Source organism: Manacus vitellinus, unplaced genomic scaffold (genome assembly GCF_001715985.3).
Source record: "Manacus vitellinus isolate BGI_N305 unplaced genomic scaffold, ASM171598v3 scaffold_27_pilon, whole genome shotgun sequence".
Lineage (NCBI taxonomy): Eukaryota > Metazoa > Chordata > Aves > Passeriformes > Pipridae > Manacus > Manacus vitellinus.
In genome coordinates, this window is record NW_021940039.1 from 931795 (window position 1) to 946825 (window position 15031).

The 15031-nt window shown below is 45.7% G+C and overlaps 1 protein-coding gene across 4 annotated transcripts in view; it reads right to left on the reverse strand.

Annotated features, from left to right (window-relative positions):
- Positions 1-10065, reverse strand: part of SCAI (suppressor of cancer cell invasion) — a 32571-nt gene extending 22506 nt beyond the window's left edge. For 2 of the 4 annotated variants that reach the window (XM_018074324.2, XM_018074323.2), the window contains exons 1-2: positions 7158-10065; positions 5446-5577 (exon numbers count right to left, since the gene is read on the reverse strand). In XM_018074324.2, coding sequence (XP_017929813.1) covers positions 5446-5552 — 107 coding nt within the window. In that variant the 5' untranslated portion in view covers positions 5553-5577; positions 7158-10065. The remainder of the gene's footprint in view (positions 1-5445; positions 5578-7157) is intronic. The other 2 variants (XM_018074322.3, XM_008931731.3) reach the window with 2 other exon arrangements.
- Between the last annotated feature and the right edge of the window lie 4966 nt (positions 10066-15031).

The window sequence follows — 15031 nt, forward strand, 5'->3', positions numbered from 1 at the left end:
TGTGCAAGATTTTACCAAATTTAAAAAAAAAAAAAAATCCCCTCAAACTTGCAATTGGCTGCTCAACATCCTGGCACATACACTGGTGTAGCCAAGGGTGAACAGGAATATAAACACATGGCTTCAGGGCACCAGCATCATCCAGATACAGCTTGATACAAACACATGCAAATCTACAGCATTTACTGCAAGGAATGATGCACCACTTTGTCTTGTAATAGATGTAAACATTTTAGCTAAACAAAAGAAGTTAAGGCACTGTCAAACAAATGCCCAAGATACACTGGAGGCTTTGATATAGCAAGAGGTAGCTTTAATTTAATTAGCACATCTACAGGATTCAATGTTAAAAAGTAAAAATAAAAAGTGAATACAAATACAGAACAACGCTAAAATGGATCATTTAAAAAAAAATTATACAAATCAAAGTTCCCCAGCACTAACTTATAGAATGACTGAATTAGGAAGCTGACTCAAAAAACTCTACCAGTAGTAAATTGAGCTTTCCAGGCCAAGTTGCTCAGGACATTTGAGCAAAGGTCTAACATATGGGAACAAGAAAATGCCCTTCTCTCAGACATCGAGAAGTAGGTATGTGCAGCCATTAAGAAATAAGCAGGTACCTATGTTCTGATCATGCTCATGCATCTATCCCTCATCAGTCAGATAATTAATACACTCTCTATACCTCACCTGTCACCCCAATTCCATACCTTCCTCCCAGCCTAAACATTCTTGTAAAGCCCAGTCCAACTCACTGTGCTGTGTTAGGTCCGAGTATCTGAAAATCAGTGTCATTTTAAGAAGCCCCTGTTAGCACAGTGTCCATGTGTTTGGCCACTGCTGTCCACGGCCGCTGCTGGGTGTCCACACGGATATTCCTCAAGCAGCGTGCTCGCCTAATTGCAGCTGGCATAGCTGCACAATACCACGGATTCCTCGGCTCCCCGGGGAACGGGAAAGATCTCCATGGAAACAGACAGTAGCACTTGTTCTTTTGATAGTATTCTGACATGGCTGTAATAAAACTTCATTTATGACAATACATTACCGTGGTTTCACCACAGCTTCTCGCAGACAGGAGCTGCCCTTCCTGCCATCCATTTACTGCTCTGTGTGCTCAACATCACACATCGCTCCCATGTACCAGGAAATTTGGCTGTGAGAAAACAGATGCATAGGCAAAAGAGGACATATAGTGCAGGTTTTTTAACAGGACCGGAGGAGAAACACCTCAAAAGAACCCTAAAGCCTGGCTCGACTGCAGAGTGGGTTATTAACACAGATCCTCTCACCGATGGAGACAGGGAATACATGACCCAGAAGCAATTATACACCCAACTTCAGAACTAAAGACCTATATTATGGGTCTTTATTTCACTGCTTCCAGATCTACAGAAGGACACCAGAACACTATGGAGAGACAAAGACAGCAGACTCAGGTTCCTGCGGAGTGTGCCCAGCCCAGGCTGCGGGTTCAGAACAGGCAGTGCTGGGGCACGCACTCAGGCTGGACACCACTGCAGGAGGCAGGAAGGGACAGCCAAAGGAATCCAGACGCACAGGAGGGAGTGGAAATGTCTTGATTTAGGACAGTACAATAGCCTCCAACAAGTGGAAACCGTTTCCAGTTTGTTGGCTTTTAAGGCATTCTAAACAGGACATGAAGACTAAAACTCAGATGCTCTAAAAGGATGGGTTTCCCACATTGGGAAAACTGGTTCCCTTGCTGCACTAGAGTGGCTGGTGGATAAATTCCACAGACAGTCCAGAATTTTATTGAATTCCTGCTGTACTCCTTGTCTCAGCAAAGACAAGCACTACTTATGTGCTCATAATTAATTCTCTGTCAGTAGTTCATTTCAGCCATGCTGCTGGCAGAAGCCAGATAATACTGGCTGAAACCCAATTAAAGGTGCTGAGGTGTGCTTGGCCAGCACCACATGGAAGTTGTCACACAGGGACAACTTCCAGAGATGTAAAGAAGTTGAGAAAGTCCTGGAGACTCAGCAGTATGCTTCAAAGAGGGAGGTTACAATAACTGCAAGTTTAATATTCAAAGCTTTAAATACATTCACAGTTTTGACAGGTGATAAAAAAGACAATTTCCTTTTATGTTCATGGGCTTGTAGTAATTACAAGCTCCTGTTCCCAGAACTGAGCAGCAGCAGGATAACAGTGGTGTAGCTTCCCCACAGACTCTAATAACCCACAAAGGCACGACCACACCAGGGCACTCCCCATAACCTGCCACACCAGTGCAGTTGGTGGGAGAAGCCACTCCCTTCCCAGGACCGCAGCAGGTACACCTGCAGCACTACCTGAGCTAAAGAGGCTCCTGTTGTTTCTAAAGCAGCAGCAGTGTGGAACAAAACTAAGGTTCCATACTTGCATCTTACTAGAAATCTACAAAATACCTGGCGCTACAAAATACACACTGTAACCCTGAATCCCACAATCATTAAGGTTGGAAAAGAGCTCTGAGATCATCAAGTCTGACCTGTGCCTGACGCCCACCCTGTCCCCCAGCCCAGAGCACTGAGTGCCACAGCCAGGCCTTCCTTGGACACCTGCAGGGATGGGGACTCCAAACCTCCCTGGGCAGCCCCTGCCAAGGCCTGACCACCCTTTCCAGGAAGAAATTCTTCCTGATGTCCAACTTGAACCTCCCCTGCCACAGTTTGAGGCCGTTCCCTTTCCTCCTGTCCTTTCCCTGGAGCAAGCCGACCCCCCCAGCTCCCCCTCCTGTCAGGGGGTTGCAGAGCCAGAAGGTCCCCCCTGAGCCTCCTTTTCTCCAGGCTGAGCCCCCCCAGCTCCCTCAGCTGCTCCTCTCTAAACCCCTCCCCAGCTCCGTTCCCGTCTCTGGACATGCTCCAGCACCTAAATGTCCTTCTTGAAGTGCAGTGAGGGGCCAGAACTGGACAGAGGACTCGAGGTGCCTCAGCAGTGCCCAGTACAGGGGACGATCACTTCACTAAAATGTGGTTGTGAAAAGTCTTCTAATTTCTTAAAATTTCAAGCTCCTCTGTGATACTGAACACACTTAAGCACTTTTTAACATTAAAAAGAAAATAATACCAGTGACAGGACACCGTGAAAAACTGCTTCCTAGCACCCTCCCTCTTTCCAGCCTTTTTCCAAGAAAAAAGCAAGTGGGAGTGGGGAAAGCAGAAAAGAGAGCCATTGGAACATACTTCACTAGCAGTTTTTTCTAACTTGTAGCCCAGGGTACAGATGCTAGAAAGACAATGTCCCCTCTGCACTACCGCAGGCAGGGCCACCGGAGATGGTATCACCAGGAGCACGAGCACAAAGTACACTTTCGAGCAGCAACCTTGGCAGACCATCATATGTTTTCCTCAAATGCTGTATTTGGCATCTGTATTGGGAAGAGAGGAAGGAAATGCTACTGAAACAAAGACGTGGCAGGCTGAGCCCTTGCAATTTTTGGCAGCAGCAACAGCTAAGCAGCTGCCAACACAGCCATAGGCTCAGCTCCCTGTAGCTGAAGTGCCCAGAGGAGGTTTTGGGAAGGAAATCATTGCTCTCCTCTCCCTCCCCCGTCACTTCTTTTCCACAAAATGTGGTAGGGACAAGAGAATGGCATAAAACACAGCAGCAAAGGCCATCATCATCTTCAAAACAGAAGGTGGCAGAAATGTATCAGATGCATTTATTATGCTGGAGGGAAAAGCAAGCAACCAGACTAAGAATTGGGATGCTTGCCAAGTTATTTTCAGGTGAACTCCCCAGAGAACAAGCACTAACAGATGAGATACCTGAGAATCATAATGTTGCTTTATCCAGTCATTATGCCCTTGGCAATCACAGGTCTTAGAGGTGAAATGGTGATCAAGTTCAGTACAAGAAGAACATTAACTGTGCCAGGTTACAGTAAGGACAGAGGCAGGCTCCCATTCGAGAATGTTCTTATTTTCAGACAGCACAACTGCCTGCTGAAGGCCATCTCTCTATTTTTATTGGCCATATATCATCTAAAGGTATTTTCCATTTTCTTTTCATCTAGCTGGACAAGAAGCTTTCTTTTTGGCAAAGTACCACAGATATACACAGAAACTACATCTCTCATCTGGAAATCTGATACGAGCACTAACTCCTTCCATGCTCAGAGAAGAGACAGACAGGCTGGAGGTACTCTGCCACCTCTCTGATCTGAACTGAGCAACACACAGCCACACATGAACTGGATTCATTTGTACTCTTCAGGGACTCAGGCCAAAATTTCAAGCAAGCTCTATCCTGGAGACAGACAACGGTCTCCATGATCCTTGTGCGTCCATTCCAACTCAGAATATTCTGTGATTCTGTGATGGAGCTTGCTTGAAATTTTGGCCTGAGTCCCTGAAGAGTACAAAGGAATATCAGAAAGCCAATGTAATGTCATATATGGTCCTGGAAATCCTGGCCTCAAGATCTCAGTCCTTTTGCTTTAGACTCTCTTTCACGGGGTGTCGAATGCAATCACCAAGAACTCCCTGTCTCTACTGCCCATTCACCATCCAGATTTTGGAGCACAAACTGTTTGTTTTGGATTTGGTAATCAACTCCTAAAGCACATGAAAGGATTATCAATAGCGGGGGGCGGAGGAATTAAAAACATCTTTGCTAACCATCTGTGTTTGACTAACAGCAAGCTATATGGGCCCAAACATACAGGATTACTCAGAGACCAGTAAGAGGCTGCACTGCCAACCAGATATGAGCTCAAACTCATGTTGCTTGAGAGACTCTACAGTAAAGCTTAGAAATAAACCAGCCCCCGAATACATAATGTTTAACTCAGCATATATTGACAAAACAGGATTGTCTACATCACTGTCCAAACCTGAACGACTTTCCTTGAACTCCCTTTACTCTTTTTTGCCTGCAGACAAACCAGCCAGACTTTCTAGTTGTTGTGAGAAATCCTTTGTAGATAAATGTAGCTTTTACCTTTCTCCACAGTTCAGTTTAAGCATTTCTTTCACCAGACACATGCAGGGTATGGTTTGAATGTTTCTGTCTATCACGTCCTAGATTTCTTTCAAAAAAATATTCCATCTTCTCCTTTCCTCCCACCTAAGCCAATCCTCCTCATCCCTTTTTCTTGGCACAGAGACTGTGGTGGTTTGGACTTGCATGCTGTTAATTGTACACAGCCACACCTAGTCCTTAACTGTGCACTTCATACACAACATTTCAGTACAAATTCTATCCATTTCAGGGAATTTCCAACTCCTAGTTTACTATTAACTGGAACCTCTACTCCTACAGACATTCTTACGCATGGTGCCAAACTACCCATACATAGATGCATTGTTCTCTCCCAAACAGACTTACTGGGTTTGAGTTCAAAATGTTCATTGTACAACTGACTTCAGCATCACATACTGAAGTGTGTGTTCCAAGGCTCTTCTGAAAGAATACTGTCAAAGGTGCACTAACCTTAAGCCATTGAAGAGCTGTTTAGACTTATCCAATAAGTAGCAAAAGTCTGTCACTGTTTTCCTCTCTGCTTGAGGAATATCATCTTCAGCTCCTCCTGATGACATGATTTCTTTTAGAGCAAACTCAATCCTATGAAGAAGAAAATATCCATGTTACTCAAAAATCAAGGGCTGCTGTGAACTCATCCAGATGAGATGCACGTTCAGTTCCATGGGGATGTAACACAGAGCATGCAGTTCTCCCACAGGTTTCTCTTCTCAAGACTCATTAAAAATAATGGCTGAGAATCAAAGCAGGGGAGTAATTATTGCACAATGCACTAGTTAACAGAGCAAAATTAAAAATAACAGTGGTACAAGAGTCATAAAATAAAATAACTCTGAGGACCTTTTTCACAAACACAAAACTGCCAACGAAAGGACTGTAGCACAAACAGCACTTGGGTTTCACACTTGGACAAAGAAATCCTCTCCAAATTTGCCTTCTGCAGAGGTGTTTATCCTGCACCCACATTTAGAGAGACCAGCCTCAGTTCTCTTATCATTTCATTTTCTTCTGTAACTGCTGAAAACTGTAGCTCACTAGTTCCTATTGCTAAAACATAGCAAACATTTAGACAGAATGCTAAAAAATGCCCTCTCCTTCCTCTCTGCTTCTTCAAGACTGTTTAATTCCATGGCTTGCACTGCCCACAATTATATCTGCAGATATATTTATACTGTTCATATGAGCAAAACATCATATCATCCGAAACAAAAAACTAAGATATAATGTAGATAATCCTAGTACTGAGTAAGTAAGGGAATAGGAAAGCCTATAGAGGCAGAGTGGTGTTTAAAATCTTACTCCAAACATACAGATATCAAATTACCCTTTTGAGCATCCAAAGATGAGCTACAGATTTCACAGCAGCAGCAACAAAACATCTCCTCTGGAAATGGCTGCCAGGTCTTCAGCTCTTCTGTGCTCAGGATTTTAGTGCAAGATAAACACACCTCTAACTGGGCACATGCAAGAGCTTTTACTTTCAGCAGCTTCTCTAGTGGTTCTAGTGGGTGCTTTTTTAAGCAACAAGTTTCCCTTTGTGCAGCAACTCAGTTTGGATAGTATTTGCACAAATAATTACCCAAGTATCCCAACTGAAGCCAGGAAATGGCAAAGCTAACTCCTTCCACCCATTGGGAAGTACCCAATTTCAGCAACTGTCACAAAAAAACCTTCACAATAATCAAAGAGGCTTCAGAAATACTTCCCTGAACAAACACTTCATGCCTACCAAAGAGAGGAGAAATTGGTAGTTTCCCCCCAGCGTTTGGGACAAATTAGGGGGCCATCCTGCCAACCAAGCAGTCCCCTGATTTCCCAGTTTGGACAAGATGCAGCACCCATCCATCTGTTTTTACACACCCACGTGACAGCCAGAGCACCAGGGCAAGACCAGGGGGACACTGCACAAACCACTTGTCAAGGAGCTCCAGAAAAAGGTAGGAAGTATCTCTGTATTGTCAGGTAACTGCAATACGGGTGGCAGAGTCCAAAACATACCACCCAGATGTCACAAACTTTGGCATGAGCCAGGCAAGCAGGACATGAACACTGCAAACCACGAGCCTGTGCCCAAAACCTGCGAACATCCACATTCACACAGCACGGAACAAACACCGAGTACTCAACGCACCAACGAATGAGATGGGAGTGAACAGCGAGACCTAAAAACCAGATGTCAGAAGTAGCCAGGAGGTGATTCAGGAATTCCAGGAAGAGGACAATACCCCGGGACCTGTGTGCTCCTCAGCAAGGGTGACCTAAATCCTGCGGCGAGGCCGTGGGTTCTGCGCACTCCACGTGGTGATCCAGGCACTCCAGAGCAGCTTCAGACACATTTGCAAAAATTCAGGAGCTTGCTTAAATGGCAAAGCATGTTTCATACAGTCTGCGTGTCTGTCCTTTAATCTCATGGCAAAGCAGATTTTATTTTATGTTACCCTTAAGTTATACTCCCCAACCACTGCCAACACTGGCCAACAGAACGAGTGTTAGCCCTGACACAGGCAAGTAAAACCAACGTGGTTTTTGTCTGTTTTTTTAAACCAAGCAGTTTGCACGTGGAGGAGGTCCACCAGACCCACTGTGAAGAGGCCATTTATACAATCAACAGAAGACACACTAGAAAACCCATAGCCTGCAAATCTGAAAAGTATCAGAAGGCAGGAAAAATAGGCAAAACTGGCTTTTCCAGCTGACAGAGAAAGAAAATAAAATTAGGTATCTCGTGCACTGGTTTTGGCTTATCATGCTCCGGAGGGGGTGGTATTTGGTGGTGTACAAAGGAAGAGCCACTATCAGGAGCAGCTCGGGAGAGGAGGAGGTGCTCCCTGCACTAAGGACTGTGTTGTAATGCAGCAGCAGTACAGACAGGAGGGAGAATTATTATTAGAACAGCAAGTGGGCACAGCAAAGGGAGGAATATAGCTCCTGACATTGCCCTTTCCTCAGGGACTGCTCAGCTCCAAATGAACAATATAAATAAAATGCAGCCAGGAGTACAACCACGTGGACCTCTCCTTCCCTTTGACACTTGAAGTTATCCCCATGGATCTGTGCTCCTTGTCTGCAAAAGAGACAGTTCTCCCAGTTCTGACAGCCCAGCTATACCAGGAATATCACCTACTTTATTTTTTGTTCTGTGTTTGAAGCTTTTTGCATTTTTCATGCAAAAGAAACTGTTCAGCTGTTTTGCATGACAATTTTTCTTAAGTAGCACATGTTAAAAAAAATTATCTCCGGAGTCTGCAAAAGGAGACACTGAAATATTGGTTTAAAAGACTTAAAATAAGTTAGAAAATGGTGAATTCCAGCAGAACTTATTATTCTCTCAAAGATTTTAACAACTCCTCAGGCCATACAAGGCAGAAAAATTGTGCTGTCCAAGCCCCACATTTGGCATGCCAGGTTCTTCCAACGCACTCTCAGAACACAAGATTCTAGGTTTGCTAAGTGCAGTACATTAATACATTTTACAAATTCACCCCATTACAGCACCCCAGGTAGCAGAGCTTTAGAGACATCCCAGAGGATGGCACGACTGTCCAAGGCAGCTGGAGCCGAAGGGCAGCGGGAGGAGGGCATGGGACAGGACGGAGGTTTCATGGTGCTGGCCAATATTTTTAAAGTCAGATGTCACTTACATCACACACTCTCCACTTCCCTGTGGTCTGCCATCTTTTGGCTAAGGTTTTCCAGGCTTAGCTGGAAGGGAAAAAGTGCTGAAGTCAATGGTATGCACTCCCCACTGGCCCTACCCCAGGACTCAGGCCTGCAAAGCAAGGCAGGCTTTGTGAGCAGCGAAGGAACGCTCTGGTTCAGGAAAATCAAGCTGACAATGCAAGTCCAGCATGGATAGTTAAATAAGTGTATTACAGGCACATCCTCTTAGATTTATTACAGAGCCAGGATCACTGTAACCCACCACTGAGCTGCCTGGTAGAAGAGGGGGGTCATAACTTCACACCTGACATGTACAAGCAAATAAAACCTCGGGGCACTGAGGATTCGGTGTGACTGTAGGGCACAGTGCTCGGGCAGATGTCAGCAGGGTACAAGCTCTAGATAAAAGTGAAGACAGACAGAACCAGGAGCAGTTTTCCAGAGCTGCACAGCAGAGTTGGCTGGACATGGCATCTTGACCTCTTGACAGAGCACTTGTACAATTCACCTGCCTCTTTAAGCCATTACTTCTGCTCAGCTGTGGGATCTTGACTGGTTTTCAAATGCTTCCCACTCCTCACTTAGAGATGCAAATGGTACTAAAAACCAAAACCAAACACACTTTGTATATCTTGTTGATACAGGATTCTCCCCAAACTAAGAACTGCTCTCCACAGAAACCAATGGTGGAAAACACGTTCCAGTCTATCAGGATTTTAAAGCTGTCAAACCTCGAGTCAGAGACCAGCTCTTTTTCCACTTTTCATCCTGACACATCTCCCACAGCATCACTGCCAAAAGGGGACGTGATACAAAGCCAGACACCCAGCTGGTATCTATTTCTTATCCGCAAATTAACAACACAGATAAAATGAAGCTCTTCATCACTGATACCCAAAGCCTGGAACCATCACTTCTCAAATCTCTTCCAAAAACCAGCTGATCTTACTGTCATCAAGCAGGATATATACCTTGGCTCTCTATTTGCCTCTCCTTTTCTTCTACAGACTGGCACACTTGTTTCATGTTTTCTTTCAAAGCTATACTGCACGTTTTGGGAAAACCATCTGTGTGTTTCCATGTGATCTGCTCAGAGTGCTAGTCCTGACAGAGCCTCAGACAACACAAAATTCATTAGAGCCCAAATTCACTCCTCTCGTCAGAATACCTAATTCTCCATTGAGAGCCACTGTCCTGAAGTTCCTGAGACACCACTCAGTTCTACCCAAGAAACACCGAGATAAATAAATAGCAATTCCCCCAGACACGCACCAACAACCTCACAGCCTGCTGGAGTCAGGCCTCCAGAGGAAATGGCAATGAGCAGTTATACATCAAACCATTTTTTCATAAAATACATGGCAGGGGAAAAGGATTTCTTTATTATTTTAAGGTTTTTAGTAAAATTTGGAACCGAACATGGACATTCCTCATTCCAAACACTGTTCACCTCGGGGCATGTCTGCACTGCAGTGGCTGCAGCTCTCCCAGATGCACCCAGCTCCTTTTCCAGCAGCTCGCTGGATGCTGCAGGAAGCATCTGGGAGCAGGCTGAGCCCACACCTGGGCTCTGGCAGGGCTCAGTCCCAGGGGACAGCAATGCCCAGGGCAAGCTCAGAGAACAAGCAGTGTGTTTGTGTCCCAGCTCTGCTCACTGCTCTGGGGCACACAGGGAGTGCACAAGGAAAAGGGCATATACAAGTTACACACATTTTATTACTGCAAACCGAAAGTTCACCACTTTCACATGAAGATGTATTTCCTTCCTTAGCACATCGAAGATGAGAAGATCTGCAAACACTGTCTCAGTGCTTTGTCTGCAGAATCAGGCTTTTCATTTGTTTCGCATGTCTTTAAAAGTCCCTTTATTGCTTAAAGCACACCTGTCTGTAACCAGAACTGCAGCTTTGGCATCTTTTATCCCAGAGAAACATGGAGGTGCTCATTAACATCACACCATGGAAACCGTGTAGTCCCTTCCTGCCTCCTACATTGAGATCATGGAAGCCACACCTCACCAGCAGACTCTGAATTCACTCTGGGCAGACTCACTTTGAATACAAGAGACATGATCTCACCACGGGATGCACGTGGCCTTCTTCAATCACCTTCAGAACACAAAACTTTCGCTTCTCTTCTTTATGTTTCTGCCACTGGTAATTTGTTCCACTTTTGTCCATTCTGCGCCCTCTGTGATCCCTTTTTCACTGCAGTTCACGACCTTTTGTGTATAGGATGAACAAAGGGCACAGGCTAAAAATGTCATCACAGTTGGGCCTCTGCTCTTCTACTGACTTCACCAGTTTGCTACTCAAAATGGGCTCAAGCTCAAAGTCAGACCAAGGCAGAATTTCTGGGTCATCGGAGCCCAGGAATCTCCAAAAGATGGTGCAGAAGCAATGTGGAAGAGGATGCAAGTATTTCCTTTTATCCAAATTCAAATCATGAATCTGTCGTGGTGCCTGCATACCACCTACATGGTACTTAGCAGTCATTTGCATTGTATGAAAGAGCAAGAGAAAAAAGAACATCAGGCTGGCCCACTCTTGGCAGGGTGGGAGGGTAGAAGGGAGACAGAAAAACACCATCAGCTGTGGCAGTGAGCTGTGTGTATTTACATTTCACAGGCTGAACTATTTAGTGGTTTATTTACACACAATGTTCTCCAAGCAGCTAAAATGCCAGTTTCGTTTTATCTTGATTTTGTGGTAATGCACAAAAGCCACAGAACCATAGGGAGAGTCTGCAAATGAGAGATGAACCTCGTACAGCTGGAAAAGCACAAAAGCACGTAAGCCACTGTGAGAAGGGAGAGAGATTTTGGGAGCGCAGGCACAAGCAGGTCTGAAATGCATTAGTTATGACAAGAGACCAAAATACAACCCTGGGACTCAAAAGCAAGGATCCACTCACAGTGCAACAGCTTATGCTGCAGGGATCACACATCCCAGGGTAGCCCTCACAGCCAAGCCAACCTACGGCACGGCACCGCAGGCCTCGGGTCTCTCCGGCTGCCCCTCCATGTTGAAGTGAGGAGGGAATTGCAGTCAGCTCCATTTTATGCACATTTGGTGGCAAGACGCCAACACAACTGTTGACTGAGCCAAATCTGGGCCCCCTTGAACTAAGCCATCACCCAGAGCAGGGCGGAAAAGCACATGCCTCTCGCCTCCCGAGCAGCCAAGTTCCTGAAAAGCATCCCAGTTGCAAGAAAGATTTTCTTCTCTTTCCTCCAACAACTGATGTTTTAACTCTTTGATTCACTATCAAAGAATTTAATTCATTAATTGAAAATGGAACAGCAAACATCAAGCTGCATTGTACAGCAACGTGACGGAGAGGCTCCTTTCCAGCGAGCCAATGATTTACTGGCTGGCCCAGATGGAGCTGAGGCCAGTGCCCGATCTGGAGGGCAGCTCTCGCCACACTCTGCAGCCTGTTCCCATCCTTGGCCAAGGTGCCAATGGCTGCCTTCCAACTGGAATCGTACTCCGACAAAGGAGAACGCGGGACAAGCTTGGGAAAGCCTTCTGATCCCTTCAGTTCACTTCCTCCCTCCAAACCAGTGTATGGCAGGAGCTGCCAGCAAGGTTGGGAATTGCATGGAGAGTATCATCACTCTGGGAATTCAGCCTCCTGAGCAGGAACTGCTGCTGGACCGTGCCTCTGCCTCACAGCAGAGAAATCCCTCTGCTGACTTCTGCTTTAATTATATTTAAAAAATTCAGTTTCCAGTCTGTGTTCCATTATATTAATAGCAATAATTAAAAATACTTCAAACAACGAGTCCTCTAAACCTGCAGTTCCATCCAGGCTTTCTGGCACCACACACTTCCTTTCCTGACTGACATCCTCGGGGATCCAGATTGATGGTTACTCTGTTCCATCCCTGCTGCAGGGCTGTGCTGCGTTCTCTCAGCACATGTAAACTGCAAGGTAATATTTGTGTTGGCAACTTCCTTACATACTTTACAGAACCAGACCTCAATTTGACCCTCTATGCAGCTCCCACATACAATTTGGTCCACTCCTTTGAACTGTTTCCTCTTGCTGCAACACATACCCCATTCCATACCTCTGTTTCCAGCCTGTTTAAAAACTACATATCCAGAACAGAGCTTTTGTGCTAAAGGAGAGCAGGTCAGCTACAAAAGCCAAGTCTGCAGAATGTTCTTATGCAAGGACACCAAGGAAAATTCCTTCTACAAGGATTGCTCCAACAGAACACTTTTATGAAAAAATGAGGACTGCAAAAAGTTCTGTGAAAAAAGCCATCAACACCCAGGTTTTTCTGGTCAGACTCCAAGAGCTGTAGTGTGCTCTGGAGGCTGGCAGGGGGGCATCGGAGGTTTTTTGTTTAAAATCAGTTACATTTCAGCTCTTTAGGCAGTAAGACCACCTCAGAACAGACCTTCACACCAGAGCTCTTCCTTGCCCAAAGCACACCACGCAGAATAAAAGATAAGCCAACAAAGTAACATGTCCAGATGATCCAATGAATTCCCATTATCCATCTGTGCCGCAGCAGATCATCAACAACTCCATTTAAAGCCAACAGAGCTAAACCAGAATAAAAGTGATGCAAGGAGAGGGGAGATGTGAGTGGCACACGGCAGAGAGGCAGCTGCAGTGCGAGCAGGGGACTGTGCAGCCGCAGCATGTGACAGGAACAGCACTGGCAGCAGCGAGGGAGAGCTGCAACCCCAGCTTCCACCTCCCCAAATCTGTGCTCCCAGTGCAACACTGTGGACACCACCATCTGATTTCAATGCAGAACTGACTCGGGTTAGAAGCTTCTCGATGTTCTGAATGGTTACACTCCATTTTTATTACTTGCCTCCATGAAATAAAACAGGGACACAGAAATTAATAACAATACAGGCAATGTGTTCCTCCCACTGGAAAGCACTTTCAGCATCTTTATCACTTGTAGATCAAATTTCTCAACAGAGCATGATGAGCACAGAACACAGTATCATTCTTACACACAGAGCTAAGTCCAACTAGACATCTTTGTGTTAAAATCCCCCACGTTTGTAAGGAACCTGGATTGCCAATTGAATTTTGATGCCACACTATACTTTTATTTCGAAATAAAACAATGATCACAATCTCCTTTGCAGCACAATAAAATATTTCTTCTCTCCATACAGCTTCCATGAATGGTTTTTCTATTTCCTCCAGTAAAGAACCTGGCCATCACGTTTGTGTGCACTGGCTGTAGTGCTTTGGCAGCTCAGAATTACGCTCTGCTCCTAGTGAAGTGACTGTTTCTTTCAATCAACATAAATTGTGGTCCAGTTTATCCAAACATCTTAAAAGAGACTGACTTTGAAAACGAAGGATCTTTTCTCTACACACACGACCGACAGTCAGGCTCCTGAATTGCTCCCTTGACAGCCTGGGCTGGGGACAGCACAACCACCATGCCACGGGTTCAGGTGAGGTGAGAGACGCTGGGCAGGGACTGCACTGCAAACTCCCACAGCAACATCCACACCAGGATGATCTTCCCCGACTTCCAAAGGCTGCTACCCCCCCGGCAGCCCTGCTGCTCGCAGGAGCAGTGGGAAGCACACACATGCTGGGAGACACACTCACATTTTAGTCATCATATGGTCCCACAGCGCTGCTTTGCATTAGCTTGGACAAGATGCCACGAATTACAGGTTGTGTTTGCACAGCTTGTGCAAAATCTACAGATATTTTACATTAAGGGACCCATTTTGCAGGTTGGAGGACTAGAATTGCTTAGCCCAGACGCCTAGCCCAGAGCTTAGGTGTGGAAGCTTGGAGCCTGGTTATTAAAAGAAAAAAGAGCAATTCAGACTTCGACAATAACAGGTCCTGTTCTGTGGTGGGAGATCGGACCCAGAGCTGCAAACATGCAGTCTTGATCCTGAACATTTTACCTGCGACAGCCTTTGGTTATGGACATTTTAACAGGGCAAGAAATTTGGGGGGATGACACAACATAACAACCATCCAGCTTCTGTCCCCAAGGGCATCTCACGTCACCTATTGTCCACAGCGTTTCTCCGTACAAAAAAAGAATTTGGTGGAGAGGGACCTGCCGCAATAAAAGTTTAAAATCAGAACAACCCCCCGATGACTCCATCAAACCTGCAATTTGGGTATCCAGCACTGCACGGACTGCCCCTGTAAAATCCTGCACCGTTCCGTCCCACCGGATTGGTTTGCAGACGCTGGATGCAGGTACCTGTCACAGGCAGGCTCAACAGCTCCAGCCTCGCCCGGAGCGAGCGGGAGGGGAGCGCGGGGAACGCAGAAGTTAATAAAGAGGGGGTCGTTCGGGGAATTATTTCAGCTACGCCGCCAATCCGGGCCTAAGCATTAGACGTGTCACATCGCGATC